The sequence below is a fragment of the Oratosquilla oratoria genome, chromosome 34 (genome assembly GCF_046742065.1).
Source record: "Oratosquilla oratoria isolate Oo_2021 chromosome 34, ASM4674206v1, whole genome shotgun sequence".
NCBI lineage: Eukaryota > Metazoa > Arthropoda > Malacostraca > Stomatopoda > Squillidae > Oratosquilla > Oratosquilla oratoria.
This window is the reverse complement of record NC_134810.1, coordinates 35486653-35500289: the sequence shown is the minus strand read 5'-3', so window position 1 is coordinate 35500289 and position 13637 is coordinate 35486653. Positions and strand designations below refer to the sequence as shown.

The 13637-nt window shown below is 43.1% G+C and overlaps 2 protein-coding genes across 7 annotated transcripts in view; one reads left to right on the top strand and one right to left on the bottom strand.

Moving 5' to 3' along the window:
* Positions 1-13637, top strand: part of Eaat1 (Excitatory amino acid transporter 1) — a 320273-nt gene that overhangs the window by 276420 nt on the left and 30216 nt on the right. For all 6 annotated transcript variants that reach the window (XM_076173400.1, XM_076173397.1, XM_076173396.1 and 3 more), the window contains exon 5: positions 654-696. In XM_076173400.1, the coding sequence (XP_076029515.1) occupies positions 654-696 (43 nt within the window). The remainder of the gene's footprint in view (positions 1-653; positions 697-13637) is intronic.
* On the bottom strand, positions 5081-12448 carry LOC143018204 (uncharacterized). Its single transcript, XM_076173402.1, has 3 exons — positions 12391-12448; positions 10049-10207; positions 5081-7735 (listed from the first exon to the last, which is right to left on the bottom strand). The coding sequence occupies exons 1-3, from the start codon at positions 12440-12442 to the stop codon at positions 7503-7505; spliced, it is 444 nt and encodes a 147-aa protein (XP_076029517.1). The 5' UTR covers positions 12443-12448; the 3' UTR covers positions 5081-7502.

Genomic DNA, 13637 nt, shown 5'->3' with positions numbered 1-13637 from the left:
TGGGTTTCATTCAGATGAGAAAGGGAGGGACTGGATAAAGTGACTTTTTCTTGGTATCGCCTTCTCCCTTTCACATCAAACTTTACCAAAACAAAATCTGGAGACGCTTGATGCAACCGAAAGCAGATTTCTCTCATTTTCTTTTTTTTTCTTTCTTTTTTCTTTTTTTTATTTTCCTTCCATCATCTTCCTCAGATTCTGTTGTATCACGCGTCAGTGTTTCTCTAGAATCTATTAGAATCCATACTATTTACTTATTTGTTTATTGATAGATTGATTTATTCATTTATTGATTTATCTACATATCATATTTGTTTGTCAGTTAATTTATTTACATATTAATTTATTTACTTCTTTAAACATTCATTTATTAATTTGTTTATATATTTATTTATCTATTTGTGTATTCCTGTTGTTCCCTTCATCAACCTATATAACAGAATCGTTTAACATTGACCAGAGTTAAATCTATAAAGTGCGACATTATACTTAAGATATTTTTTCTCACGTTTGATGACACCAACCCGTAAAATGCGTATTTCGATGATATAACATAATGAGGTTGGCAAGACAAAACTTTGTCAGTTTTATTTTCATGAAAAGATGAACTAATTTTTTTCTTCTTTTTTTTTTTTTTTTTTTTACACCAACAGGAACATCTTCCCTCCCAACTTGGTCCAAGCTTCCTTCGAAACAGTAAGTATTTATCTATTTATTCGTTTATCTATTTATTTGTTTGTTTATTTATTTATTCATGGGTAGGACTTCTTCCCTGCCATGCAGCTCTGTCTAGATTTCGATCTCGCAAAAAAATAAAAGTATCTTACACTTTACGAGGAGGAGGAAGAGGAAGGAAAAAGGAGAAAGAGTAGGAAGAAGAAGAAGTGTAAAAGGAGAAAGAGGAGGGGAGGGAAGAGGAAGGGAAAATGAGAAAGAAAGAGAAGGAGGAAGAGGAGGAGGAATGTTTCCTTGAACTGTATGAAGTCGCCATTCAAGCTGGAATCGCATCCAGTAGCTGAACGAAACATTGAAGACCTAATGATGACATAAGTCCTGGGTATCGACGTCGCAGCGTGAGCAGGAGCGTGAGCGTGAGCAGGAGCGTGAGCGTGAGCAGGAGCGTGAGCGTGAGCTCAGCCTCTATAACGGACTCTGGCGGACTCCGCCATTTTCGAGCGGCCTTCTCCTTTCCCGCCAAAAATTCAATCTTCGGGGAATGCTGGAAGGAAGGGAAGAACGTGTCACTTTCTTACGCATATAGAATTTATATTAAAAAAGATCTGAACACCCTGTCTCTGTCTCCGTCTCTCTGTTTGTTTCTGAATGCCTCTGTCTGTCTCCCAGCCTGTCTTCCCGTCTCTTTTCTTTTTTCTTTGTACACAGTGATTTGATGTCGTTTTTTGTCAAAGAAACCACGCACATTCTCGTATCACTGTGTCATCTTTTTCTTCCCTTGTTCTTTATACCCGTATCACTATCCACCACGTTCCTTTTCCGAGTATTTATCTACCACTCCCTAGTACAGCGTTTCTCAACCTTTTTACCCTTGCGTAACCTTTAAAATAAATTGCATGTCTCAAAGAACCCCTGCGCAAAAAACAAGCATATACGATACCCGCCTCATTTTATTTTCATCGTAATAATAGGTTAGATAGGATGATGTCTATATTACATTATCACAATAACCAAAAATATGTCGAACGTGTTATGTTACGTATATGAAATAAAATGAAAAATCAAAAGTGCATTAGCTTCTCACTTGTTCTCGCGGAACCCTTTGGGGACCTTTTGCGGAACCTTAGGGTTCCGGGGAACCCTAAGGTTGAGAAACGATGACCTAGCAAGAGGAAGCTGACCGGAGTGCGCCGGCGGCCAAGGCGCCTTCGTCAGGTGGGTTCCTTGCTCAGGCCAATAGAATCGTCTAGTGTTAGCCAGAGCCAAATCACCAAAGGTGTCCGCTAAAGGATAAACGTCTTAAGTGTCTGTCCGTGACCTTAAAAGGCCCTCGCCACTAGCGGTTTGAACCGCCCGGTTTAATTACAATGCAAATCAAGGGAGGCGTTCACACACAAACACGAAGTTTTTTCCTTTATTGTGGTACCGCCGCGGTTTCCGTGCGGTTCAAACCACGAGTGTGAATAGGACCTTAGTTGAACATGGGCGGGGACTCAATCGACGAAGACCTCGTTAAATCCAGAATCCACCCTCTTCGGATGAAAATAATCTTCTCGAATTTTTGTAATTTCCAGGACACAAATGGACTCGTCCATTCTGGTCCTTTTCCTGGCTGCTCCTTTTTGTTTACATGATGATGATGATGATAAGGTTTCACGTCACAAACTCCCCCGTATCAGAAGGCTAGGACGGTGCCCCTCACAGAGGAGTTTGTAGCGTGGAATTTAATGAACCATGCCTTTGGTTCAACTTCGCTGGTGGCAGGATTCGAACCACCGTCCCCTCGACCTTCGCCGCAAGTAACGACGCCCTAGCCCGCTCTCGAGGTCCCTGTCCACTTTGGAAAAAATAGTACAACTGCAACTTGTTACAATTCCTCGTATTACCAAGCTCATTTCGACAGTACGAACACAAATTTTGAAATTATCAATGCTCACATCCTTATCGTTTTGTTTTATTTTTGTGAGGCTGGGGAAAGGAAAGTACGCTTCGTAAGTCTTCAAGTTACAAAGGAGAGATACAAGGATAATGATAAGACTAATGAAACTCGAAGATATTTCCGGTTGAACACATAGGTACCTTGAAAGCCGACACTTTGAATCATATTCTAGTTATTCAAATGAGGTTGAAGGTGGGATGTAAGAGGAAAAATAGCCCAGTGTGATAACCCTTTAAGGAAGTAAGGAACTGGGCCCTCTGAGAACCTCTGGTGCTGACTAAAGCTTGCAAGGTATCCCTCGTTACTTAACACCCATTGCTATCCGAGGGGTTACCAGACGTCAGAGTGGTATCGTGTGGCGTGAACCAAAATAAGGCACAACAAGCATGGAGGATGCCGGTCGAGATAATTGAGGCGTCCAGGAATAGAGGGGCATCCCCGCTTCTTTTTACTGGTTTTGAGTTATTTATTATTCTATTAATTTTTTACGCCAAGGCGTCAGTCAGTACATGGATATACAAGCACAAAATGTTAATATAATGCATCAGATGGATACACAATCAATAGTAGTACAATGCATATGAGTCAGAGCCTCAATATTGTCATATCGGTAATAGCAACATAACATTGAGTACAATGTGATAGTCTTAGTAATAAATGACAGCAGTGAGGACAATAAGTCCCACAACTAAGCGCAGTACAATCACAAACAGGTTTTGAGTTAAGCATGAATGTACATACAGTATAGAGGAGGTTTAAGCCCTAGTCACACCATGCTTACGACCCGTTTCCGACCACCTTCGACCTATTTTCAAGCAATCGATCGGCGACACAAAACCTATGCAAGGAATTGAAATGAAAAAAGTTAATGTGGTTGATAAGATGAAAATCTATATACTGGGGACTATTCAGTGTGTGTTGTAATATATCTATCTATCGATCTATCTATTTATCTATCTTATTACCGATCACCAGCGACTTCCAAAGACTACCTCCAACTGGCCGGCGACCACCTGGTCGCCGATGGTCGGAAATAGGTCGTAAGCTTGGTGTAACTTGGGTGTTACGCCTTTCACAATCCGTGCTTAACTCGAAACCAGTAAAAGTGGCCTGGATGCCCTTCTACCAAAGGATTTTCAAGAAGCTAAATTGATGTTAGAACAAGATAACCAACCCTTCATGCGGAAAGGGGTAATGATGATAATAATGACTGCTACCTCGAGGTCTACTAACTGGAAACTGGAAAACTCCCAGACTCACAGTGGCTGGCAACGGGTTGTGGGTCCTGGAAAGAAACTTGGGACTGTAGTGGGTGTCGGCTACGGGAAGAAGGAAAAAGGATTACTGAGATCTTGTCCTTTGCTGTTTGGGTCAGAACGGTTTTCATAAGGGGCACGAGGCTGAATGTATACCGCGTGAGCAAGACACACGCAGTGCATAATTACGCGTGATTGTATTGGGTTGAGTCAGACATTATGATTTGGCGTCAGGTCGCGAGTCCTCCAGGTGCGCACCACGTGGTCAATACAATGCGCGACCCGACTTGACCCAAGTGATCTGTACAGGAATGTTGTCTGTGCTGTATTAGTGTGGAAATGTTTCTATGTCAGCGGTTAAAGTAGCAGGAAGATGAGAGCAGTTGCTGGTTGCCATATCTGCATACATGAAAAGAATAAAATTGATGGAGAGAAATCATAGGTTTGGTCTGGAGACTGAGGGCCAGCCCCTCGGGGCTGCACTTCTAGATGGTGGTCAGTGGGGTTAATCAAAAATGGGTGAAAATAGCTGGTGAAAATCTTCCAGCGGTAGCCGGGATGAAGTCTTGAATTATGAAAAATGTCTGGAATGTACCCGTCTGCGTTGGTCCCCGACAACCCTGGCCAGGAGGAGAGGAGACCCAACGTCGGCCAAAAAAAAAAAAAAAAAAAAAAAAAAAAATCCTGCAACAGGGCTTTGCCCTATCAGGGGTTTCTCATCTCCCATTGCGTGGGAGTGGGATATTGAGCTTGAGTTTGAGTAACCGCCCTTACCTACCAAGTAGTACTTTCCCCCGTACTCTAGCTGCCGCCGGGCTATTTCATTCATTACCGTGACACCATCGAAACGGGACTAAGTAGTGCAGTGATAAGGAAACTTAGTGTGAGAATGGAGGCTTTGCAAACACTATGGAAGTAAATTAATGGAAAAATCAACGGGATGTTCCTGAGATAGTATATCTATCCCCCTTTTCCTCTCCCTCTACCCTCTCCCTTTTCACACTCTCCACCTCTCCCCTTCTACCCCCTCCCTCTCTCCTCCTTTTTCACTCTCCCCACATCTCCCCTTCTCCCTTTCACTTGTATTTTCATGTGGAGGTATCTGTTGATACACATTTAGCTTTGCTTTAACACGACAAATCCCACATTTCCAGGGGCAGAAAAAACGGTCCGTTAAAATCGGGAAATAAAAGAGTACTTTAGTAAACTATTAACTTATGTTTATTAAACTTTGATGTATACAGGTAACGTATGAACATGTGTAACAATATAAGTCATTTATAAGGAATATACATAAGTTATTAAAAATATTCACATTCTGCGTAAAGGTATAGTAGATGTGATTATGTAAATGGTCACACTTTCCATTTTGAATGCAGAAGTTCATTAAGACACTGTTGGTGTGGAAATGAATTTGAATATATATTACACAAATTAAACCAAAGCGACGAGAAGGTAGATATTTCACAAACAGAATGACATAACACACATGCCTACACAAACTCATAATCTCTCGCTCTTGTGAGATTTTTCATATTTTCATTCACTTAATTAAAAATCATATATATTCAAAGTTTCCTTTTTATTTACTTTATCACAACACAGACATCACTTCAAATTTTCGTCCCAGTTTCTATGGAGCTCTATATTTTCATTTAGTAAAACTTGAGACAAAATATGTAGAGAAATGTTTTACATAGATGTCAACGAAATCCGATTACCACCTAGAAATAGATTTGGCACTGTATATGTGTTGTCATATTTGTTTGCTATTTTTCTTTCATGTGTTAGACCAGGTGTTCGCGAGACTGTTTACTGGGGTACTTACTGTGCATAACCAGCGAAAGATTACCTAAGCATTTAAATCTGTAGAAAGAAAATTACTGTTATAGAAATGCGCGCCGAATCATGCCATTACAATTTGAACCAGTTGACATTCAATGCGGTAATATTGTATATTCGATTAGTCTTAATGTATTACCGTTTTCTATATTCTGTGTCAGGTCAATGGAGGTACGGGTCGATGGTCTGATGACTCTCGAGGTACATAACGGGGAAAAAAACGTTGAGAACCCGTGTTAGACTGATGTAGTTGGAAATTAACACAATTTTTTGTAAAATTATTAATTCTGTAGGTAATATGAGGCGTCTAGAAACAGAGGGGCATCCCCGCCATTTTTACTGATTTCGAGTAAAGCACGGATCGTGAAAGACGTAAGCCTTCTCTCTCTCTCTCTCTCTGTATATATGTATATATATATATATATATATATGTGTGTGTGTGTGTGTGTGTGTGTGTGTGTGTGTGTGTGTGTGTGTGTGTGTGTGTGTGTGTGTGTGTGTGTGTGTGTGTGTGTGTGTGTGTTTAACTCGAAACCAGTAAAATTGGCGGGGATGCCCGTCTGTTTCTGGATGCTTCATATGTAAACGAATCTCTCGAAAGTTATGTTCCCCTCTTCATGTTAAAGCAAATTTTATTTTGAATGTGAAAATAGATTTGAGGTATTTCTTGAAGTTCAGTGCCTTCCAGATGGCACTGAACTTTCTTGGTCCTGGGTCATTCTCCCTGAATAAAAAGCAAGTAGGCATGGGAATGTCAAGTAACTTTTTTTCTTCTTCTTCTTCCTGTTCTTCTTCTACTACTCCTTCTCTTTCTTCTTCTTCCTCTTCTTTTTCTTTTTCCTCTTCTTTCTCTTTTACTACTACCTCTCTTTCTTCTTCTTTTTCTTTTCCTCTTCTTCTTCCTCTTCCTCTTCCTCTTCCTCTTCCTCTTTTCCGGCACCCCCTCAAGCAGAAGACAACCCCAAAGCTGAAGAACAAACTCGGGGAAGAGCGATGAAAATAAAAATCGAAAAAAAGATACAGAAAAAATGTAATTTCCCAATGAAGGGATACGTTTATATAGGGATTAGGTTAGGTAAGGCTAAGTTGTATGAAATTTAGATATCAGAACATTCAGTTGAATCAAAATCGTCTGACGACAGCCACAGTGATGATCCATGTCTTCCGTCAACGGCTTACATTCCCTCAATACAGCGGCGTTCTTTACTGACAACACTTTAGACAAAGTCTCGTGTCAAAGGAGTGATACCCGATCCTCCACACTGACTGAGGTGATCCTGAAGGGATGTGGAGAACTTATGGTGAAGGAAAGGGAGCACCATTGAGAGGAACTGTCGATTATATGGAAGGATTAGAGTGAGGTCGGAGATCAGAAAGGAGAGAATACGATAGAATTCCGGGCGGAGATGTGCTCCGTGGGGAGATGTAAGAAGAACCTGAAGCAACGGGACTTCGAGTTACGAGGTGGCATGAGAACAGACCTAAGGAGGACGAGGAAAGGGAGGAGGAGGAAGAGGAGGAGGAGGAGGAGGAAGAAGAGAGCGAAGAAAAGGAGGAGAAGGAAAAGGAGGAGGAGGACGAGGAAAAAGAGGAGGAGGAGGAATGGGAGGGAATTTGTTGCGTGTGCTGTGATGCTTGCGGTGATGGAATGGTTATCATGGTGGTGGTAGCGCAAATGCGGTGAGGTCGAATGTGATGGTAATGGTGACGGTAATGATGGTAGTAACGGCAGGGGAGGAATAGTAACGGTAATTTTGCGTCTTTGGAGCTTCAGCAAAGTGGCAACGGTCTCACAATCTCGAGGTGAAGGTAGACAGGACGAGGAGGAGGCTGAGGAGGACGATGATGATCGTAGTGTGGGCGAGGTCGCGCGACGGGGAGAGGAGGGCAGGGGCGTCGTTGCAGAAGTTAGTGTCGCAGTAGCAGGTGAGTACGTAGGACTTCTTGTTGGACCAGCAGCCCACTTTGTGAGGAAATCCGCTGACCGTCGACCCCCGAGCTCCACCACGAAGGGCCTTCGACTCTGCAAAAAAAAAAAATAATAATAAATGAATAAAGTAAAAAAAAATAATAATGATAATGATAATAATGATAATGATAATAATGATGATAATGATAATGATTGATGATGATAATGATGATAAGATAAAATAACGATTCTATAAAAGGATGTTATGGAAGCTCGTTGGTCGAGCGGGCTTGGGTGTCGCTACATGAAGCAAAGGCCACGGGGATGGCGGTTCGAACCCTGCCACCGGCGAAGATTGACCAAGGGCATGATTTATTAAACCCCACGCTATAAAGTCCACTGTAAGGGGCACCGTCTTAGACTCTCGATAGAGTGGAGTTTGTGACGTGAAACCATATCATCATCTAAATAAACAACATGTGAGCGTGGGGACTATCATTTATCAAGTACTTGATACAGCTGCAACAAGCGAAATGTCGTACTAATACAATAAAGGCTTCGTCCTCACTTGTGGTGCTCATTATGATAGAATTATTGGCCATTGCCAATTTCAAAATCACTATTCACTCAACCGATATATAAGTAAATTATATTACATGAGCGGACGATGAATAATTAATGAACGTGTTAGTGAACATGAAGAAATGAAAATGAATATACAGATGTATACAATAGGCAGATGAATGAACACATAAATGAAGAATAATTAATATAACAAGGTAACAGTTATTTTTTTTTTAATGATTATGGGCAAAGACTGAATTGAAATACGTTTGTGTGATAATTGAACATTTCTTTTTCCATTCTGGACAATGACTAAAAACTTCGGGAGAAAAAAAAATTACGGAATTTGGATCAACTGTCGTCAGAATAGTAGCATATTTGAAAATAATAATAATAATAATAATAATAATAATTTGATAATGATATAATGGTGATGGTGATTATGATGATGATGAACAATCACAATATTTTCTGCTTAGGTTGTCCTACGAGGGAAAAAGGTTGGTAAAAGAAATACATTGATACCTTAAGTAGGGAAGAATAGTGTGAGCATGAGCATAGTAAGCAAAAATCGTAAAGAAAGTGTCTAAACATAAACACAAACCTTCAACCGTGGCTATATTGCCAAGAACTCGCCTAATCAACACCATGACGTCACGTCTGTCGACTGGGTGGCTTAATCCAGATGTACGATAATAATCAAAGTATGACGCACAGAATAGGTTACATTTCTCCATTTATGCCCTCTACCACTGAATCAAAGCTGTTCATTTATGCAATTTTAGACCCTTCAGCCTGACAGCAGTGTCTAGAGTTAATATTAAGATCACATAGCGACAACGAGAACTAAACGTACATCGTTTGGCTGTATGTTGAATCTCGTGTGGAGTTGACGGGTGCGGTTAGTGATATGTTGTGTAGTGTCGTGTTTATACACTCGCGCAACACATAGGTTGCGACACTTTATGCTGAGGTCAACGACGGAAATATCCGTACATGGACATGCGTTCTTCTGTGAGCACACGTATGCACACAAGTATACACACGTACACACTTCAGAACAGCCAACCACACAAATGGGTGAATAAAAAGTGAGTTCATCGTGTGTAACGCATGCACACGCACACACACACACACACACACACACACACACACACACACACACACACACACACACACACACACGTGTACACACACTCGTGGCGCAGTTGGTAGGGTTCCCGGCTGCCACTACGGTGGTCCGGGTTCGTATCCCGCCCAGGGCTGAAACAATTTCAGTATCACTGCGCTGCGAGTCGTTACTCCAACTCTCGTGGGCGGGGGTTAGGGGTGTGTGTGCGTGTAAGGTCACAGCATTACCCATAGATCAGTCATGTATGAACTCTGAGTTCTCTTCCGGGAGGGAAATAGCTGTCGATCACGAGTCCAACACGTGATCCAACACCATAGTTAATCACACACACACACACACATGCACACGCACACACACAATCAAGTAAGACCCGAGCATAATTGAGGTCAAGATCAAACTTGGAGAATTTTATATGAATTTGTTTAAGGTACAGACTCCATGAGAACGCCATTCCCATAAACCACATGTAACTTGCAAAAACTCTTTTGCTACTGCCTGTAGCGGCTTTCCTGAAGGAAGGAAGGGTTGAAGGGTGTGAGGGGAGAGGGAAGGATCGAAGAGTACCTTCCTGAAGAAGTTAAGGACGAAGTCGAGTTCGTACTCACCGTCTTTTGCTACTGCCTGTAGCGGCTTTCCTGAAGGAAGGAAGGGTTGAAGGGTGTGAGGGGAGAGGGAAGGATCGAAGAGTACCTTCCTGAAGAAGTTAAGGACGAAGTCGAGTTCGTACTCACCGTCCGAGGTGTTCCAAGCGTTGACGACCTTGACGCACAGGTAGTCATCGGGGAACTCTTGCCTGAAGGCGATCCAGGACCCTGAATTGACGAAGGTCGTGCAGTCCGGCTCTTCGCCGTATCCCAGGCCACACTTGTAGCACCACCGGGAGGCGCTGGCTGCAAGAGGAATAGGTGTTTAGGGGGCTATCACACTGGGATATTTTTCCTTCAACATCAGATTTGTCGGCGATACCGCCTTCCTCCAGAACTTTTCCCGGCATAAAATCACTATAAACTTATTTTGTGTTCTCAACAACAAGTACACAGAATGTTATCTGTTATGCTGGAGGAGGATTATTTTCCTCCAGTTTATCAGGTTCCTTTCCGAAAGCTGCTGGCAGCAACTCCGCTCCAACTGTCGGGGGAAAAATAGCCCAGTGTGATAACGTGCTACAGTCAGGTTTAATGGTCCACATTTACCACGATGGATTTTTTTTTTTTTTTTTTTTTTTTTTTGCTGCTTCAATATCATCACCACCATCATTACAACCATCATCACTGCCATCACCATCATCATCACCACCATCATCACTGCCATCACCATCACCGCCATCATTACTGCCATCACCTTTATACCCTCATCACTATCACCATCATCACTGCCATTACCATTACCACCATCATCACTAACTCCATTATCACCATCACCGCCACCACCGTCATTATTACATCATCACTGCCATCACCATTATCACCGTCATCACTATCACCATCATCATCACCATCATAAATACAACCATCATCACTGTCAGCACCATTACCATCATCATTACCTCCATCAGCATCAGCATTACAACAATCATCACTTCTATCACCATTACCATCATCACTATCTCCACCACCGTCATCATTACAACCATCATCACTGTCATCACCATTATCACCATCATCACTATCACCATCATCTCTCACCATCATCACCACCATCACCATTATAACCTTCATCACTGCCATCACCATTACCACCATCGTCATCATCACCATCACCACCATCATCATTACATCATCACTGCCATCACCATCATCACCATCATTACACCCATCATCACTGCCATCACCATTACCAACATCGTCACTATCACCACCATCATTACATCACTGCCATCACCATTATCACCCTCATCACTATCACCATCATCATTACAACCTTCATCACTGCCATCAACATTACCACCATTGTCACTATCTCCACCATCATCATTACAACCATCATCACTGCCATCACCATTACCACCATCGCCACTATCTCCATCATCACTATCACCCGTCATCATTACAACCATCATCACTATCACCCATCATCATTACAACCATCATCACTGCCATCACCATTATCACCCACATCATCATTATCACCATCATCACTATCATTACAACCATCATCACTGTCATTACCATTACCACCCTCATCACTACAACTATCATTACTGCCATCACCATTACCACCATCATCACAATCTTCATCATCCCTGCCTTTTACTATCACCATTCTAAGGTCTTGCTGTGGCACATGGTCGATACAGGGGCTCAGGTTTGATCCCTAGTGGCTTCCGGTGCCAGCCACTTGCTCTGGCTGTTCAAAGAGATATCCGCTCTTTGGCGTAGGTTTCATAACGACCCCATATCCATCACGACAGGAGGCGCTTAACGCTAAGGTTGTCACCTGCTGCTCGGAGGAATAGCAGAGCGAGTATTGGTAGTCGACACCGGTTGTTGTGGTTGTGATTGTTGTGATTGTTGTGGTTGTGGTTGTGGCTGTGGCTGTTCTTTTGGTTGTGGTACTTGTTGTGGTTTTGTAGTTGTGGTTGTTAAATTCAAAACCAACCCGCTCCTCATGAATTGAGTTTTGAACTCACAAAAACTGGTGACTGCCACTCGCCCTGGCTATCCAAGTATACAAGGCAGGCAAAGGTGACAGCCTCCTAACATATATTCCCCACCATTTTTCGTGAAAACGAATTTCACACGAATGCTCTTCGTGATAGTCGTGGCGTATTTCGTGACAAGCGACGGCCAAATTCAAAGGAGCCCTTAAAGGGGTCATCACACTGGTCTATTTTTCCTACAACCTCAGATTAATCGACGGTACCTTCAGAAAATTTTCTGCCGTAGAATCACAATGGGAAACATTTTTTTTTTTTCAACAAAAAACACAAAGAAATATGCAAGAGGAAAAAAAAATTCCCCCCAGTATATCAGATTCCCTCCCAAAAGCTGTGGGCTGTAGATCTGCTCCAACATTTGGAGCAGAAACAGCCCAATATGAGAACGCACTTGCTGGGAGAATCGTACCCACGTACCTGTTGGAACAAACGCCCACACGAGCATCACCAACACCGTCATCTTCGTCATCGTCGTCGTCAGAGACTTCGTCGACGTCGCCTTCAGAAAGGTCCTCGGCCTGCTCCTCCATTCAGATGACCTAAATTCGTCTCTCATTATGTATACGCGATCGTGGACACGTGTACACCTGTGTACGTATATGAACGTACTCGTGTACGTATATTCTCACACTGGTCTACTGAGCTTGTTCACACTCGCGCGTGATTATGTACTTGTGAGAAATGCGTTACGAGTGTGCTCAAGAAAGTGTGTACACACTTACGCACATGTACGCGTGTGTGGACGTAGTGCGCACGCGCCTGTACGGTCATGTGCGTATGTGTACGTAACGCTCCCCTTTCACGGCGGACATGCGTGAAAGAATGCGAGCTCACGAATGCACTCGTACACACAACCTCAAGACTGAGGACTGAGGAAGCGGTGAGGAGGTGGTGTCTCTAGGAATCCCTGGCGGCCCGTAGGTGGTCACATCCTGTAACGCCACTCTTAACATAACACTGGAGCTAAGGGAAGCCCACTAAGCCTCGGCTAGCCAGCCATAATACCAAACTTAACCAGAGTCCTCGTTAGCCAACACTGTTCAATAGTTGATCAAGTTTTGGTATCATGTTCACATGGTCCTAGCCTCCGCCCCCTTCTGTGACGTCACTGGCCAGTCCTGTGTCCTAAGTCACTTGAGCCTGTGTGTCTGCACCATCCACAGCAAAGACACCGTTTTGGGTTGTTCACTTTTCGGTCGCAGCGTTGGGGAATTGCTGTGATGGGACGGGGGAGGGGGCGAGAGGAGTACCGTGGTGGTGGTGTGTGCTGGTCTTGCGTGTGATGAGCAGCCTTCTTCACGTCGTGTATGTGTACACACTGGCGCTCAGTGGCCTGAGGGCGGGCAGGGAGAGGGACGAAGATGTTCCCCCCCAACTGGTGGGTTCGTCAGCAGAGATAGCCGTCCTACGGGAATCCCCATCAAGGACACACCCTCGCAACGTTAAAGCAGTTTACATCCACAAACCTGTAATACCAGATAATTTACCAGAACCCCTTTACTTTAGTCTAAATAAAGCAGTGAAAAAACAGCCTACTCTACCTTAAAGAATATTACCCACTCGTGCGTTGGCATCAACAGGTAATATATTGCCAGATACCGCCATTCTAAAACTCTTCATCATCTTAAGTTGCCATTGCCCCAGTAGCGTTCCCAAGACAACCA

Bases quoted from the DNA above. Each gene is read 5' to 3' on its own strand.
- LOC143018204 (XM_076173402.1), bottom strand. From the start codon at position 12,442: ATGACGAAGATGACGGTGTTGGTGATGCTCGTGTGGGCGTTTGTTCCA. The intron at 10,208-12,390 runs GTACGTGGGTAC...TTCCTCTTGCAG, and splicing joins GTGGGCGTTTGTTCCAACAG to CCAGCGCCTCCCGGTGGTGC. The intron at 7,736-10,048 runs GTGAGTACGAAC...TTTTTTTTGCAG, and splicing joins CGCTTGGAACACCTCGGACG to AGTCGAAGGCCCTTCGTGGT.